At 45.9% G+C, this 16,523-nt stretch overlaps 2 protein-coding genes across 6 annotated transcripts in view; one reads left to right on the forward strand and one right to left on the reverse strand.

Moving 5' to 3' along the window:
* Positions 1-5,680, forward strand: part of AUNIP (aurora kinase A and ninein interacting protein) — a gene marked incomplete at its 5' end in the record, with an annotated part of 24,513 nt that extends 18,833 nt beyond the window's left edge. Inside the window, 5 exon segments of the mRNA XM_014546870.1 lie at positions 1,333-1,459; positions 2,537-2,922; positions 2,924-3,359; positions 5,611-5,622; positions 5,625-5,680. Coding sequence (XP_014402356.1) covers positions 1,333-1,459; positions 2,537-2,922; positions 2,924-3,359; positions 5,611-5,622; positions 5,625-5,680 — 1,017 coding nt within the window.
* MTFR1L (mitochondrial fission regulator 1-like) lies at positions 4,868-16,523 on the reverse strand. 5 transcript variants are annotated; one of them, XM_014546866.1, is made up of 8 exons: positions 16,483-16,523; positions 14,132-14,248; positions 13,832-13,926; positions 13,523-13,627; positions 9,992-10,101; positions 9,237-9,448; positions 7,732-8,053; positions 4,868-5,847 (listed from the first exon to the last, which is right to left on the reverse strand). In XM_014546866.1, the coding sequence occupies exons 3-8, from the start codon at positions 13,904-13,906 to the stop codon at positions 5,742-5,744; spliced, it is 930 nt and encodes a 309-aa protein (XP_014402352.1). In that variant the 5' UTR covers positions 13,907-13,926; positions 14,132-14,248; positions 16,483-16,523; the 3' UTR covers positions 4,868-5,741. The 5 variants fall into 5 exon arrangements, with proteins under 5 accessions (XP_014402352.1, XP_014402354.1, XP_014402351.1 ...); XM_014546868.1 differs by lacking the exon at positions 16,483-16,523 and adding an exon at positions 15,850-16,453 and having other exon boundaries at positions 7,732-8,017; XM_014546865.1 differs by lacking the exon at positions 16,483-16,523 and adding an exon at positions 15,850-16,449.

Raw genomic sequence — 16,523 nt, forward strand, 5'->3', positions numbered from 1 at the left:
CTTCATGGCCCATGTGCAGAAGTCGGAATTTTGTGGAAGAGCCACTCTCAAGGAGCCAAAGAGCCGCCTGTGGCTCGCAAGCCGCAGTTTGCCGACCACTGGGTTAGGGCAAGATGTGGTACTCTGGCCACTCTATACACTGTAGTCTGGCAAGTTCTTTCAAACAGAAAACTAGGGTGGTCACAGGGCTCACCTTATTTGTTTTCCTTCTTAAAAATCCTTTTCAGGGATCACAATCCTGCACTGAATGTTACCCATTGTCTAAAGCCAGTTGTTTCATGTAACTTATCCAGATTTCTAGTTTTGTATGGTAAAAGGGAGAGTTCTATACACTATTATAAGTCAAAGTATGAATTTTAAATTCAGGATTTCTTTTTTCGTTTCAACCACTTAAGTTTTTAATTTCCAAATATAAAAATAAAATGAAGTCAGCTTTGGGCTAGAATTAATAATTTGGGTTCAGGTTTCACGCCTACTTCTAACTTGCTGCATGAATATTGGTAAATCCCATTTCTTCTTTGACTTTTACAGCCAAATTAAATTGAATATAACCCTATTCTCACTAGTTCTCAGGCATTCCATAGCAAGCAAATAGAAATAAAAAACCACACTAAATAAGGATGAGGTTATAAAAGCTGACACTTCCAAAACCTCTTTGGTCCATCTTCCAATTCATACTTTTTTGTAAAGTATAAAGGGGCCTGAAATGAAAGTATGGTAAGACTGATGCTGTTTCATTGCCTTTCCTCCTACTGAGTGCCAGGAACTGTGTAAGACTTACGTGAATTAACTCACCAAATCCTCATCACTGTCCAATGGGATAGGTAATGTTATTTGACCCCATTTCTCACGTGAAAATGAGACACAGAGATTAAGCAACTTGCAGAGGGTCATATAGCTAAGTGGCAGAGGCAGAATTGGAATTGATTTGAACCCAAGCTGTGTGACTCAGGAGCCACGCTCTTAACCACTGTGTGACTATTTGAAAACTTGAAATGCATCAATTGCTGCTGATGGAGAATCATTGTTTGTAACTGTAAATTCATCCTCAGAATCCCTTCAACAAACCCTGTTTGTTTAGTCAGCCTGATTTCCATGAGGAAGCAGAAAGATTGGGCTATAGTTGGAATACGTGATTCCTGAGAAAAACACACCATCAGTATTGCAGGAAATGATGGAAGATGATATACAGCAAAAACTACCTGGGAAATAGGATCTGAGGGGAGTCCAAAGGGTCCAGTGGGGGGGGGGTCACTGGCGTTTACTGAATTTCTCCTGACTGGCAACTGTTTTGATATTAATAATTTCTATTCTTTTTCTCCTAATTTTCAGACACATTTAATCAAGTCAAGCACCAAAATGCTACCACTCTTGCCTAGAGAGAGAAAGGCTACTCAAAGAACTCCACCTGCAGGCGTTCGGCAGACCAGCATTGCTTCTTTCTTCACCTTGCAGTCGGGTACGGTGACCTGCCTGGGAGCACCCAGGGAGCAAAAAGGAGTGCATTCATTTTTTCATGCTGGAACATTTATAAGTGATACCAGTGCATAGCTCACCTATTAGAAGAGGTTATAAAACAAAATCGCCTTCTGAAAAGCAATATATACATGCTTTTAAAAACATATTTTCTGGTTCTGTTTTGCTCAGTCTAATATTAAGTATTTGTATTCTCTGTCAGAGCAGTGAGGACGGGTATACTTGGGAGTTGAGGGTATATAGGGGAGCTGACCTTTAGTTAGGGGTATGTCTTGGATTGGCCACAAGTAGTCTGCATGATTAATTGATAATTGATATTTTTGTATGAAGCGTCTCAAATTAGCCAAGGTTCAACAATGTTTTTTTCTTAGAAAGGTTTGCATAAAGTTGGCTTGTGTCTCAACATCCTTTGACGGTTCTTTGCCTGCATGTCCCACTTCAGGGGACCAGCTGACTCAGAGCAGGCTGGGACTTACCGAGCAAGGTTCCTGCCAGGTGAAAGGAGAGCTCTAACTCTTGGTGCGGTACCCAGGATTGCTTTGCATAAATCTTCAAAATGCACTCTCCGTACCCCAAACAAAAACTTAAGCTCTTTTGCTTTAACAAGGACAGGCTTTTTTCCCCCCTTTTTTTTCTTTCCCCCAAAACACTTCCCATTTCAAATTGTAAAATTCTGGTATATTGTTTATATAGAATTTTTAGGCAAAATAGACAAATCTTTCACAAAACAATTTCTGCAGTGTGATAAACTTCACATATGAAAACTCAGCTGGAAAAGTGGTCTGATTATGTCATGTTTGACTTTATTATGGAGCTCATGGGGAGCATCTATATATTTGAGTAGGGGGATATATAAGCTTTGTGTTTTATTTTTTATTTATTTTTATATTTTTATTGATTTTTTACAGAGAGAAAGGGAGAGATTGAAAGCTGGAAGCTCAGCCACAAGGGATGTGAAGAGTCTAAGACCCCTGCACAAGGTGTTATAATAGCCCAGCTAAATCCTGCTCAGGGCAGAGTTTTCCTGCAGAATAATATGTGTTCATGTCTGTTTCACTAGGAAAGAAAAATGGTGATCAGAGGAGTGTTTCATCATATATAGAAAGTCAGACCAACAGAGAGTCTAAGAAAGATGCAACCCAGCTAGACCATCTGACCCAGGGCTTGGGTGATGATTGCGTGGCACCCCCTTTAGCCTCTTCAACCCCTACAGACATCCAGGAAGCTGGACTTTCTCCTCAGTCCCTCCAGGCTTCTGGCCACCACAGACTGGGAACCCCATTCTTGACTGTGCTGTCTTTGTTCCAGCCTGAGACTAACTTAGTCTGTGCTGGAGAGAATCAAGACTCACTGGCTTGTTCCTTCACCCAGGACGTGGAAAGTTCTTGCTTGCTCGACCAGAAGGAGGGAGAGAAGGATTCTTCCTGGAAAAGGGAATGGCTTCATGGAATCTAAGAAAAAGAACCGTCAGGGTATGGAGAGATGCAGTAAACCACCTGGGGGCAAGGGCCTACAGCCCTGGGACAAGCCTAAATTGGAAAAGGTGTCTGCCCAAGAAAACAGGCAGGCTCCTGTCCTCTTTCAAACTTACAGGGAGTCCTGGAGTGGAGAAAACACAGAGGCAGTGAAACAAAGGTCTTGTCCTGTTCCTGTGGTCTCCTGGGACAGTGAGAAGGATGACAGGGACTCCTGGAGTCAGCTTTTCACTGAGGATTCTCAGGGCCAGCGGGTCATTGCTCACAACTCCAGAGTTCCTTTCCGAGAGGTAACCAACAGTTGGAGTCAGGGTTTAGGGCAGTTTCCTAGCAGCCCTGGGGCTCAGTGCCAGGATAGGCTCACTCAGTTAAACCAGCCTGATTTGCTCTTTACCCAGGACTCTGAAGGTAACCAAGTTATCAGACACCAAGTCTAAATATCTTTGAGGGTTTGGTTTTAAAAATACTTGGGGAGGTATGGAATGAAGCTATTGTTGTTGAACATTTTGTGTAAATAAAGCCGGTGGTGATACTTGTTGAGACAGTATGGTTGGCATCATTCCTTTCCCTGAAGAACAGGTGGCTAGTAAATTCCTTGTATGAATTCAGTGAGCACTGAGGAGGCAAGGGAGGTATTCATCTCTCCACTAAAGGGCCTATTACTCAAGCAACTCTTTGCTCTTTCAGATGCCTAACTGGGACATTGCTGCTGCTGCTGCTTTTTTTTTTTAATATATATTTTATTGATTTTTTACAGAGAGGAAGAGAGAGGGATAGAGAGTTAGAAACATCGATGAGAGAGACGCATCAATCAGCTGCTTCCTGCACACCTCCTATTGGGGATGTGTCCACAACCAAGGTACATGCACTTGACCGAAATCGAACCTGGGACCTTTCAGTCTGCAGGCCAATGCTCTATCCATTGAGCCAAACCGGTTAGGGCTGGGACATTGCTTCTTAGAGATGTGTATACTTTTAATCTCTGGTTGTAATCATACTTACTCAACCTAAGATTGGGACCACTAATTCCTAACACTTTTGAGTGGTAAACAGGAGCAGGGGGATAGAGATAGGTAGAAGGTAGAATTGTAGCAGTATTATTTGTTGTTATTTTATTCTTGTGGTGACTTTACAGCATTTTAAAGTTATAGTCTCTGTTTAAACATCTCTTCCTTAAAATTCCTGAGCTATATAGCAATCTAGATGTGAATGTAACACTCCTCTATTACAAAGTGGGTGAGAACTCCCTTTGTAAAACTGAGTCCAAATAAATGACTGTTTACCAAGCGGCTCTTGTGGTAATTAAAACATTACCAGTTTTATTTTTGAAAAAGCAACCTTTTAAAAAAATATATTATTTTTATTGATTTCAGAGAGGAAGGGAGAGAGAGATAGAAACATCAATGATGAGAGAGAATCATTGATTGGCTGCCTCCTACACACCCCCTACTGGGCAGTGAGGCCGAAATCTCAGCATGTAACCTTGGCCAGAATCGAACCTGGGACCCTTCAGTCCGCAGGCTGAAGCTCTATCCACTGAGCCAAACCAGTTAGGGCGAAAAGCAACTTTTTAATATTAGATGCTGTCACTGCAGTAGGTCCGATCTGAACAGGAGTCTAATTTGACCTTTGTTCTATCCAAGACTTTATCCATCAGGTAGCAGTTTTCTGTGATGCAGGTGTAGTACCTAAGAGGCTCCTAGGGGGCAAGCTTGCAAGTTATAAGATGGAACCACTTTAAGAGCTTAGGACAAAATCTCTCCATTTTTTTTTTTTTTTAATAAAAGGCAGGACTTTAAAAGGAAAAGGGGTACGTCAGGAGCCTATTATGAAAGTTCATATACTACAAAATTAACAGGAATCCTATACCCATTGGGTATATCAGGTGATTGTAACTCAGAGATGGACACAGCAAATGCAGTATCTTGCCAAATCCTTTAATGTCAGGTAGTACTTCAACCCAAACACACACGGGATACATACTGCAGAGAAAGGGACCTGAGGGCATCTGAGTCATGCATGGTGTGGATACAAACCTTGGCCCAATGCAAAGAAGCAGTCAAGGGCCTCAAAGAAAGATGGTATTCTCTTTCCCCTCCCCATTTCTGTTTCCTACTGGGCTTGAACTAAAGTCCATGGAAGAGCAGGAGTTCAGTCAGTGGGGCCTTGGAGGGTATATTTGGTTGTACAGTATTACAAAATATATTTAAGAAAAAAATAGCCCAGGCCTCCCAGAAGCAGCCCAAATGTCAGCTGGTCCAGAGGGCCGACCTCTACATCTAGGTGTTAGACATGGGAAGAGGGTGATTGCTGGGCATTGGTGTTGGTTTGTGATGGAGCAGCATAAGATTTTTCCTGCCCTGTGAACATGTACATAAACACTGATAGCTCTCTCTGCTGCAAGAAAGCTGCTAAGAGTAAGTGACAGCTGGGCACAAAGTGTCCGGTAAGACCAGTTATAGGGTCTTATGCAGTGAAGTAAGTCATTCAGGACCTATTTTCACACAGGGGCAAGGAAAAACCAGAAACTTCTAGCTCAGCCTTTAGACCGAAACATTCCAATCTATACATTTACCTGTAACAAGTCTCTCAGCTCACAACAGGCCTTAGCTTCTGCTAAGGTTTGAAGTATGGGAAACATATAATCCAGCTCTTTCAGTCCAAGCTCTAGCTTTCGGCAAGACCGTTGCAGAAAACTTCTGATGGAGAGACAGAAACATTTGCGGTGAGGAAGGCAGCTACTGAAGGAACTCCAGGAGCAGGAGACTGAGTGTGCAGAGCTGAGTGCTGTCAGTTTCCTTTTCTACTGAAATCTTCTTCCTTCAGAGCAAACTTCCTTCTTAGGACCTCAGAGATAAGGACAGCAGGGTCCTCCTCCTTCAGTAAACTCCGGTTCCTAGAGACATAATAATAGCATAATTATTAATAATTTAATAATTTGAGTACTTGCTCTGTCTTGGGCAGTGTTCCATGTCTTTGAATACGATCTCATTTAATTCTCAACAATTTTACGAGGTTAGGTGCTATTACAATCTCTTTTACAAATGAGGAAACTGAAGCACAGAAAAGTTATACAATTTCCCCAAAGCTACTCAGTCAGTCAGTGGTGAATCCAGAGTCCAAAAGCAAGCTAGCAGATTGTAAATCTCATTTCTTAACTAGAATGCTTTACTATTTCCTGAGATGGCTATAAAATGTGGACAAAGGACCATCAACTAGTTAGAATTGGCTGTGATGGCCAAGCTTCTGCTCCCACCTTTGGTGCTATATTTTCTTAGTAACATTTCCCCAGATCAGCAGATGAAGTGACATATCTCTTGTCCATTTTGACCTTTATTAGTTCCAGGGAAATGGTGTTCAAAAAGTTTTCTACTATTCTGTCTCCCCATCAAGGGGTCTGTGAGCTTTTTAAAATGAGATCTAGAATTTATAGTAAAATGTTCACATAAGGGACCAGTGGGAACAAAACCCACTCCAAATTGGCGTAGGTTCAAATGACCTGACACATCATAAAAGTATGTCCTAGATATCTGGAAAATAGTTGCTTGAAATCCCAATGGACTTATATCCATATCCATATATCCTCATGAAGTTTTGCTAGATATAAGGGTCAAGATTCATTATTAAACCTTGAAAGCAAAAACAAGAGTAATTGCCTTCAGTCTGTCACATTTCTGCCCCTTTGTTAGTGGGGCTACTTTCCCACTCTTTGTCATTAACCCATCTCCTCCAATGAACAAGGGACAAAAGATCCCAGGACACAATTGGGAAGAGGGGCTTGGATCTAATATGGGGCAAGAAGCAAGTAAAAAAGTTTGGGAGTCAATGACCAGAAGAGAAGGACTCAGGGCAGCTCCAGAGTAGCAGCTGAATTTGGGAATGCAGGAGACCGAAGAACTGTGGGTATGACCAAGACCAACCTGGCTAGGGCCAGAGAAAGAAGGTGAAAGTGACTTCCCTAAAGGATGCACTACCAGGAAACAATGAGGGAATCACAGCCTTGTCGGGTTTTCAGACAGAAATGGCCAGACACACAAAGGGGTCCTTGCACAAGGTGAGTAACCTTCCTTTCAACAGGAACTTGGGGGAGAGCCCTCTTCTCTCACAAGAGCTTTTAATCTACATTAACAAATACAGCTGCACATCCTGGCCTTCGAAGTCTGGATGTCAAACTTAAATGTTTTAAAGCCCAGAAACCTGCAAATAAGCTCCTTTGGTGTGTCCCATGCAGGTGCTCAGACCCCACTGAACACTGCAAGGTGGTCACCCCTCCAATATGAGCATTCTGATAGGCAGCCAGGTTTAGAAACTTCTCAAAAAATTCTTGTTCTCAAGTCTCTGAAATTGCAGGGTTAGTTTGCATAACACCACTATTTCAAAGCAGAAACTCCCAACCTGATGAAATTCTTCCACCAAAGAAGTCTACCAATTTGAGATACTAAAGTAATTATTAGGCAACCCAACTTTGAAGGGTGGGACATGGGGACACTTATTAGCAGTATGGTAATGGTAAAGTCCCTGGGACAGAAGTGGTATTAGATGAACCCTGTAAAATTCCACTAGTCTAACATTTGGTTGGGTTAGATCACCCCAACAAATGTAAAGTGTTACTCCTCAAACTGGGGCCCCAGGCATTAGCAAGCAGGTGGCAAGGTTTGTGAATGAAGTTAACACATGGCAACTACTGAGGACTTGCTATGTAAGTACCCTTTATTAGATCATTGGCCACAGGTAACTAAAATAGTAAATAGATCACCAGAGCTCATTATCAAATACTTACAGATCTTGACTCTGTTTCATCCGGTGAAAGTCCTTCAGGATCCCCATCATATCTGCAAAGCTGCTGGCCTTGGACAGAGAGACACAGTCATCCTCTTCAGATGAGCTGCAGGTAGCTTTGTGTTCCGGTTTGCAACATTCAGGGCTGGCAGAACAAAGCAGGGGGACTGATGGAAGCTCGGGGACCTCTACCTCGGTCTCCTCAGTGATGTCACTAATGACAAAGGAAGTTGTAGAGTGGAATGAGGATCCAAAACAAGGTAAGGGAGAAGAGACATTTGAACTTCCTGGAGATAAGAAATCTGGCGTTAATGAAGCCGAAGCTGAAAGAGAAAACAATAGGCATGGATGGACATTGGGGCTAGAGTACAGCAGTAATATCTTCTGCTCACAAGCACTGCCTACCATTCATTCATTTCCTGGGCTGATATCCCAAAAGAGCCCAGGGTGGTTTCTGTAAGCCGGAGGAAGGTTCCTCCACTATGCTTCCCTCTCAGGATTTCAAGATGTAGAAGCAGGGCTCCTCCATGTTCCAGGAGAGCACAGCACCTCCCCCCTCACCCCATAAAGACCTTGGCTCCTAAAAGCTCCCATTCCGCAGTGAGCTCTGGAGTAACAGCCTGTTTGGACTGAAACAACGACAGGACCAAGGCCGGAATTTGTTTATTTCTCTAACTGGGCTAGTGCTTTTGACTACCCTCTTTAAATGCTGTCCGTGGCTAGAAGAAGCATTCTGTAGCAATAGAATGGTGACCATCCTCCTAGTTCCCCAAATTTTAACGAATTTCCTCAATTTTTAAGAAACACTCTTGTTTTTCATAAACTACTTTAGCTTGTCTCTTAGCTGCCAATAAATGCAATTCCTCTATAAAAAACAACAAACGATTTCAAAAAGAACACTAATTTTCATGTTCTACCACCTGGTAAGCTTTAGGAACTGACTGAGCTCAACTAGGAGGGGGGGGGAAAAAAAAGGAATATGGGGATGAATAAACCCTGAGCTGCTTGGGAGAGACACCTATTGGTATTTCATGCCACCAGTAAAGGCAGACTCCCATCCTTTTCCATTGTTTTGCCTAAGCTGCAGACAGAAAAGTGGAGGGATGGAGAGGTGGTCTCTGGTAGACAGGACAAGGGAAGAGAAGACAGGTGCTCAAAGGGGATGCTTATTTCTTATATGGAAAAGGAAAGCTGCTGAGGGCTCATGGAAGACACGATCTTAGAGACACTTGGCAGAGGGTGTTGGCTTTGTGGCCACGGGAGAGAACCTGCTTGGGGTCACAGGCTAAGTGAAGATCTTGTTCCTGACCAAGCTAGTCAAGCTCAAAATAACTGACAAAAACCATCCAAGAAGTACTATAGACTAACCAGGCCTCAGAGCAACCGAGTCCTGGGTCCAAGTCCACCTGAACCAGGGACCCTCATTTTCTTTACCACTATCCTGTCTGAGAGCCAGGGGAAAAGGAACAGCCTGCTATATTCTGGCCCTGACTCAGAGCCTCCCACCTGTATCCGCTGCCACTATCTTAGCAATCTGGCTGCGCAGGTGGCTCAGCTCATCCTGCAGCTCTGTGGTGCGGCTCAGGGCTGGCAGGGCTGGCTTCTTCAAGGCCAGGAGCCTCTCCTCGGGCCCACGCAGGTTGGGCACTGAGGCATTGCGCTGCATGACAATCAGAGGGCTGGGCTTCCAAGTGTGCCTCAGGGGGCGTGTATCACTCCTGGACCAGGGAAAGACGGGTATATCAGAGTCAGCTGGCCACTCGCCCCTTCTAAAATTCCTTCACCCACCCCAGTGGTTCTCAACCTTCCTAATGCCCCGACCCTTTAATACAGTTCCTCATGTTGTGGTGACACCCAACCATAAAATTATTTTCGTGGCTACTTCATAACTGTAATTTTGCTACTGTTATGAATCGTAATGTAAATATCTGATATGCAGGATGTATTTTCATTGTTACAAATTGAACATAATTAAAGCATAGTGATTAATCACAAAAACAATATGTAATTATATATGTGTTTTCCGATGGTCTTAGGCGACCCCTGTGAAAGGGTCGTTCGACCCCCAAAGGGGTCGCGACCCACAGGTTGAGAACCGCTGACCCACCCCTACAAGATTAACAGCCAGGTTTTGCTTCCATTCTGAGCCCAGAGATCTTATTCCTATTGCCCTCAGCCTCCCACAAGCCCTCCCCCTGCTGTCTGCCTCATCTGGGAAGGAGCTCCCCATTCCCCAGCAGTCTGGCCATTGCCTCGCCTACCTGACCCGGGCGTATGTCTCCTCTTCATCTGCAGCAATCCAGGCGATATCAGCCAGAGTAGGGACTGGGGGCACATCCCTCAGACACAGATCAGAGACATTGGGCAGGGTCTATAGGGAAGCAAAATTCACCACAAAACACATCATGATGAGACAATCAATCTGGGCAAAATACATAGGAGGGCACCTAGTTCAGCACTGGGGTGTCAGAAAGGCTTCTTGGACCCCATCCATGCCTACTGTTTTCTCTTTCAGAGGGTTCCAGGTTGGAAACAGCTTGAATAAGCAGCCAGAGCGAGTTTGTGGGATTACAAATAGTTTTGCATGGCTAAAACAGAGGATGGGGGTGAGGAGGTTGTAAGAGGTTGGACAAATTAGGAACTTTGATTCTAAGATCAGTAATAAGCCACTGGAAGTTTTAAGTAAGGATTCGATTTTAGGCTTTAAAAGATGACTCTGCTGCTGTGTGGAACACGGATGGGAGGGTGAACAGACCAGTTATGAGGCTGTTGTATCCAAGCAAAACAGGTGGCCTAGAGGAGGGATGGGCTCTGTTTTAATAAAGTTTTACTTGAAAAACAGTCTCACCAATTTCTGTGTGTGTGTGTGTGTGTGTGTGTTTAAGAATATGTTTTTGATTTTAGAGAGGAAAGGAGAGAAGCATTGATGAGAAACACTGATTGGCTGCCTCCTGCATGCCTCCTACTGGGAATTGAGCCTACAACTGGGCATGTGCCCTGACCTGGGATCCAACCATCGATCTCTTGGTGCTTGGGATGACGCTCAACCAACTGAGCACACCAGTCAGGGCTCACTGATTTATGTGTTGTCTGTGATGGCTTTTAAGTTGGAACTGCAAAAGTGAGTAGTTGTAACACTGTTATAGCCCACAGCCTAAATGTTTATAATCTTGTCTTTTACAGAAAAGGGGGTCTTCAGTGGAACAGGCCAGTTAACCTTTTAACAGAAAGGGCTATTGCCTACCAGTGTCTTGCCCTCTGGTTGTGAGAATACAGGTGCAAGGATATCAATAATATCAGGATTATTGATATCAACAGGAAGTTTCCTCTGGCTAGCTCTTGACCACACCTTTGTAGCTAATTGGGATTTACACTGTTATAGCAACACTGTTTTATTTATTTTTTAAGATTTTAAAAAAATATTTTTTAAATTGATTTTAGAGAGGAAGAGAGAGATAGCAACATCAATGATGAGAGGGAATCATCTCCTTGGCTGTCTCCTGCACACCCCCCACTGGGGACCAAGCCTGCAACCCAGGCATGTGCCCTTGACCGGAATCGAACCTGGGACCCTTGAGTCCACAGGCCAACATCCACTGAGCCAAACAGGCTAGGGCGCGACATTGTTTTAAGCCAACTTGGTAATTTGAGCATTTAGATTTGAATAAAAAGACACAATTATATAAAAGGAATATAGTAGGATTCCTTAAAATAACCCTTAACCCAAATGAACGACAACCAGGGAACAGAGTCTGAGTGACACTTGTTAAAATTAAATGAAAAAATTAGTATTCAATCATGTTGAGTGTAAAAACAAAAAAACATACATCTAGAAAAAGAACTATACCAAAACAATAGTTATTGTCATGACTATGTTATTAGAAGTAATTTATTTTCCTTTCTCTTTTTTATTCTTAATCCTCACCCTAGGATATGTTTATTGATTTGAGAGAGAGAGAGAGAGAGAGAGAGAGAGATCTGTTGCCTCCTGTACGTGCCCCAATACAGGATTGAACCTGCAACCTTTTTGGTATACTAGTTGATACTCCAACCAACTGAGCCACCCCGTCTGGGCTCTTTTCTCTTTATTTTCCATAACTTAATGTTTTTATATGGGTAAATTTAAAAAAATAAAGATTTCCTTAAATAATATTTTAGAGTAATTTACAACAGAAATTCAGGGATAATTTCTCAAAAAGCCACCTATACATAAGTTAAATTCAGCTGTTCCTGCTACCAATTGTTTGGTAGGTGGATCAGGAATTGATGGCTCTCACTTTTAGATAGGGATCCTGGGTCTCACAGGAGTGATCTTCCACTGACTCAGGAGCTGCTGCTAAGGTGGGCCATTTAGGGAAGCTTTCCTTGATTAGAGCAGCGCTCTACTACTAGCAATTAAATGAGAACATAAAGTAGTGGGCACAATGCCTTAGCATACAGCATGTGTTCAGTAAAGGTTAGCTGGTATTACTGATACAAGCACACCTCGCTTTATTGAGCCTCACAGATATTGCATTTTTACAATTGAGGGCAAGACCATGAGTAAAAAAGATTACAACTTGCTTTATTGTGGTGATCTGGAAGCAAACCTGAAAATACCTCTGAGGTATGCTTGTACTAGTTAACATACTCCCCCTACCTTGTGGGAACCTGTGCCCTTGATTAGCTCTGCCAGGCAGCATTTGGCCAAAGGACTGGGGAGATTATAACCAAGTGTCGGAGCATCCTCCACCAAGTCCCCCATACTCCCTAGCTGTGCTCCCCTTGTTTCTGATACTTGAGGCAGGGCCACATCCCGCTCGTGCCCTTTAGGCAATTCTGGATAATCTTGGCCGTGGGATGGTCCCCCTCCATCCCGTAACACACTCCTAACCCCATTCCTGACTCTAATACCAACCCTGACACTACTTCTGACGCCAGATCCAGCTCCTACACAGACTTCACAGGTCAACATCTAATATACAAATTCATCTCCTTCATTTCGGTAACCACTGGGCCCATGTATCCCATATGTCTTTTCAGGCATATATTTCTGCCTCTTCTGTGTAGGCAGAAAGTTGAAGTTATTCTTTTGTGGCCCAGCTCCCCAGATACACCTTAAGCAAGTAGTCTGAAGCTGGTGCTTAACCATTAGTTCTTAGAGGGAGGCAGCTGGGACTAACAAATGCTACTTGGTTTTCCATTGCAGAAGGGGGTTTCAGCAACACTGGCCACCCAAGAATCTCTACTGCAGAGTGGGTGCTAAAGGAAGGCCCATAGACCCAGAGGTAAGACTGAAGTAGCCTAGTAAAGGAGAGGCCAGATTTGCCCAGAAAGAAGAGGCTGGGCCTCAGTGAAACTAGAAATAGATGGCTAAGTGGCCAAGTCTCAGGGCTAGTAAAGAAAAGCAGAGTTCAACGCAGTCACAACACAGTACTCAGTGTCCCACGTGGGGATCTGCCAGGGTTGTAGGCAAACACCTCAGAGCACAGACCTGGCTAGTGTGGCGATGTGGTTCAGCCAGGGCCTTTGGCCTGTTCTGAGAAACGACTGCTAGAGTCTGATGAAATCTGAGCCACTTAACAGAGTGATCAAACATATAAGATTATGAATTTATGAGCAAATTGGGAACCTGACTGTTGTGGTCAAAAGGTTGTGTGCAATCAGGAAGGCACAGTGACCATGATCCATTAATAAACACTTACAAAATGAAAACAACAACAACAACAAAACCAGGAGACTGGGGCACAGAGCAGCACCATCCTTCCATACTCTCTAAGCCTCTAGTCTCCTGGCCCTTCCAGTGCACTCACCTCAAAGGACGCCCGGGGACATGGCTTCAGGGGCAGGTTGGTCCCAATTCTTCTCACGACACTGCGAGCAGCCCCATGCGGTTTATTTTGCCAGATCGGGATGGTCTAGAGCAGAGAGGGACAGTCACAACCTCAGAGATGAGTTCAAGCATCGTCCCCGTCCTCTCCCCCACTCCCCTTTACCAGGAAGCCTGGACTCCTCAATCCCAGGGAGAGGGCACCCTGTGGGCAGAAGTCAAGTCTCAATTGTAAGTGAGGGCAGGATTCCCCGTCGTTAGCCTTCACCTTGGCAAGCCACCTAAGGGATACCTGCTGCTGCCAAGGCACAGTCCCTGTTGGGAGGGTCCAGTAAAGGCCTGAGGAATTAGCTGGGTGTAGGATCATCCAGGCTTCCCTCCTTTCCTCTGTACAGAAAGGCAAAGAGATACATGGACCCTTTAACTGCCCCCAGGTCACAGTTGGTTCTGCCAACTGGGGGAGTGGGTGGGAGGGTGGCCTCCTTCCAGCTCCAGGCCTCCAGGGGAAAGGAATCACCTGGGGAGTCTCCACCTCCCAACAGGCCCTGTGCTCCGCCTTCCCCACACACCACAGCCCCAGGATGCCCCTTACCGCATTGGCTTCCATTCCCGACATTTCAACCGGCTCCTGCACTTGAAGGACAAGGCAGCTTGGGGAGGCGTGATTCCTTCATATCAGGCCATCTTGCGGAACACCAGAGTTCCCTTCCTGTGAAACAACCCTCAGTGGGGACTTGATGGCCCCCACACAAGCCCCACAGAACCTGCAGAGCAATTACTAACACCAAGGCTTCTCTTCCATTTCATGGGGGAGAAAACCAGCTCAAGAGACTGCCCTCGCCCACTAATGGCTCTTCCAAATCCAGACCCTTCAAGGGTCTGTTTCAGACTTGTTGCATGAGCTTGAACAACCCTGGAAGCCCTCCTGGGCCCTTGGTTTCCTGAGGCAAAACTTCTAAAGATGAAATAGAACCCTTTGGTAGTTAAAAAGCTCACGGGAAAGGCAAACTGTAGGTACCACCCAAGCCCCACACTCCTTGTTGAAGATGAGATGCAAAAGCCCAGCATGTGTCACCACCCTAGCACTGTGGGGCCCCGCAGGGAGAGAGGTAAAATAGACAACAGAATGAACAGCATGCTCTAGCCCCGTGGTCGGCAAACCGCGGCTCTCGAGCCACATGCGGCTCGTTGGCCCCTTGAGTGTGGCTCTTCCACAAAATACCGTCTCTTCCACAAAATACCGACTTCTGCGCATGGGCCACGAAGTTTCAATCGCACTGTACGTGTGGGCCCGCACGTGGATTTTTGTGGAAGAGCCACACGAACGTGGTATTTTGAGGAAGAGCCACACTCAAGGGGCCAAAGAGCCGCATGTGGCTCTTGAGCCGCGGTTTGTGGACCACGGCTCTAGCCTATCAGTCTACTAGGCTACAGGGAAAAGAGCCAAATTCTTTATCCTGGCTCCGCCGTCATAGGCAAGTCATTTAACCTTTCCAAATGTTGGTTTTTCCACCTGTAAAAAGGGGACAAGAACAGGTGCCACTCTAGGCTACTTAAGGGTGCATCAGTGAACGAGGGAATCTTAAAGGGCTTAAATGAACCGTTAAGATGTGACAGATGGGTAGGGTAGGGTCACTCCTGCCTGGATTCTTCACAGCTGCCCTTGTGTGGTGAGCAGAGGCAATCAGTGAGCTCTCATTCCCTGGTTCATCAAACACTAACAATGTCCACCTTGTGTTGGACACTGGAGGGGCTATGGAGGAGTAAGCCACTCTCTCAAGGAACTCACAATCTAGGAGAGAGACAGCACGTGAATACAGTTCTGGCCATGGCTGATGATCAGTCGCTGCGTGAGAAAGGCACAGAGGCAGGTGGCCAGTGAACTTAGTCCTGACCTCAAGGTCCCCTGTGAGCTTGGAGGGGGAAGAAGGTAAGAAAACAGCAACAGTAGCACAGGCCCAGGACAGGAAGGTGAGGTACCCGAGAGGAGCGCAGTATGATCGGGGTAAAGATGCACGGGTCACTCATGAGGGCCAGGAACGGCCAGGTGAGAGTAACTGGGGGCCAGGGGGAGGCTCTGAACGGGAGGGACTGGACCCTAACCAGCTCTTCTGGAAACCTCCCTCGTGGAGTCTCTCTTTCTCCCAGAAAGGAGTTATCCGTCACTTTTTGGAGAAAGAAAGCTGGAAAGAAGGAATTATCATTCACGCAGGGAAAGGACGCCAGAGACGAAGGAGCTTGTCTAAGGCCCCTCTGCCAGTAGCAGCACCTCAGGTCTGGTCCCAGCCCTGCGGCCCTGCAGGGGCTCACCTTCCAGGCGCAGCTGAGCCTTTTGTCAAAGTCCCGCCGTGTGCCAGGCTGTGCCCATCAGTGCTGACAGGGCACACGCCTGCTTCCCTGCTCCTCTCCGAACCTACCCTCCAGAGACTCAGGGGGCCTAAGTCTGCACAACAGCCAGAGACGCTCCTGGAACACAGTGCTAGTCATACTGGTCCTTCACCTAAAACCCTACAGACTTCGACTCCTGCAGGCCTCCCAGCCCAGCAGACCAACACCACAGCTCCGAGGCCTCCCATCCGGCCCGCCTGGTGCTCCCCCTCCGGCCACCCTGCCTCCTTTCGGCCCTGACGCCACCTGAGCCGTGTCCACGCCATTCCCTTCCCAAAGCTCTTCTCCATGATTCTTCCGAGCTCAGCTCCAGCATCACTCCCCCTTTACTGCCCCCCCGCCCCGCACCCTGTTTCCTCCGTAATGAACTGTGACGGGCCACTTGTCCCGCGGGCAGGCCGTCCCCAGGCACCGCGCACACGTAAGCGTTAGTCCGATGAAGAAATGAATGAACGAGAGCACCGACGTGGCCTTCACACCCTCCCCCCACCGTCACCGGGTCGCCGGCTACAGGAATCCTGCCCCCGTCCACCGGCACCGCGGGCTGGTTCTTACCGCCTCTGCGCCCCCGCAGCCCCTCTCGAGGCCGGGGTCGT

The sequence above is a fragment of the Myotis brandtii genome, unplaced genomic scaffold, assembly GCF_000412655.1.
Source record: "Myotis brandtii unplaced genomic scaffold, ASM41265v1 scaffold456, whole genome shotgun sequence".
Taxonomy (NCBI): Eukaryota; Metazoa; Chordata; class Mammalia; order Chiroptera; family Vespertilionidae; genus Myotis; species Myotis brandtii.

Bases quoted from the DNA above. Each gene is read 5' to 3' on its own strand.
- MTFR1L (XM_014546866.1), bottom strand. From the start codon at position 13,906: ATGATCCTACACCCAGCTAATTCCTCAGGCCTTTACTGGACCCTCCCA. The intron at 10,102-13,522 runs GTGAGTGCACTG...GCTTCCCTATAG, and splicing joins GTCCCCGGGCGTCCTTTGAG to ACCCTGCCCAATGTCTCTGA. The intron at 9,449-9,991 runs GTAGGCGAGGCA...TCCCTGGTCCAG, and splicing joins GAGACATACGCCCGGGTCAG to GAGTGATACACGCCCCCTGA.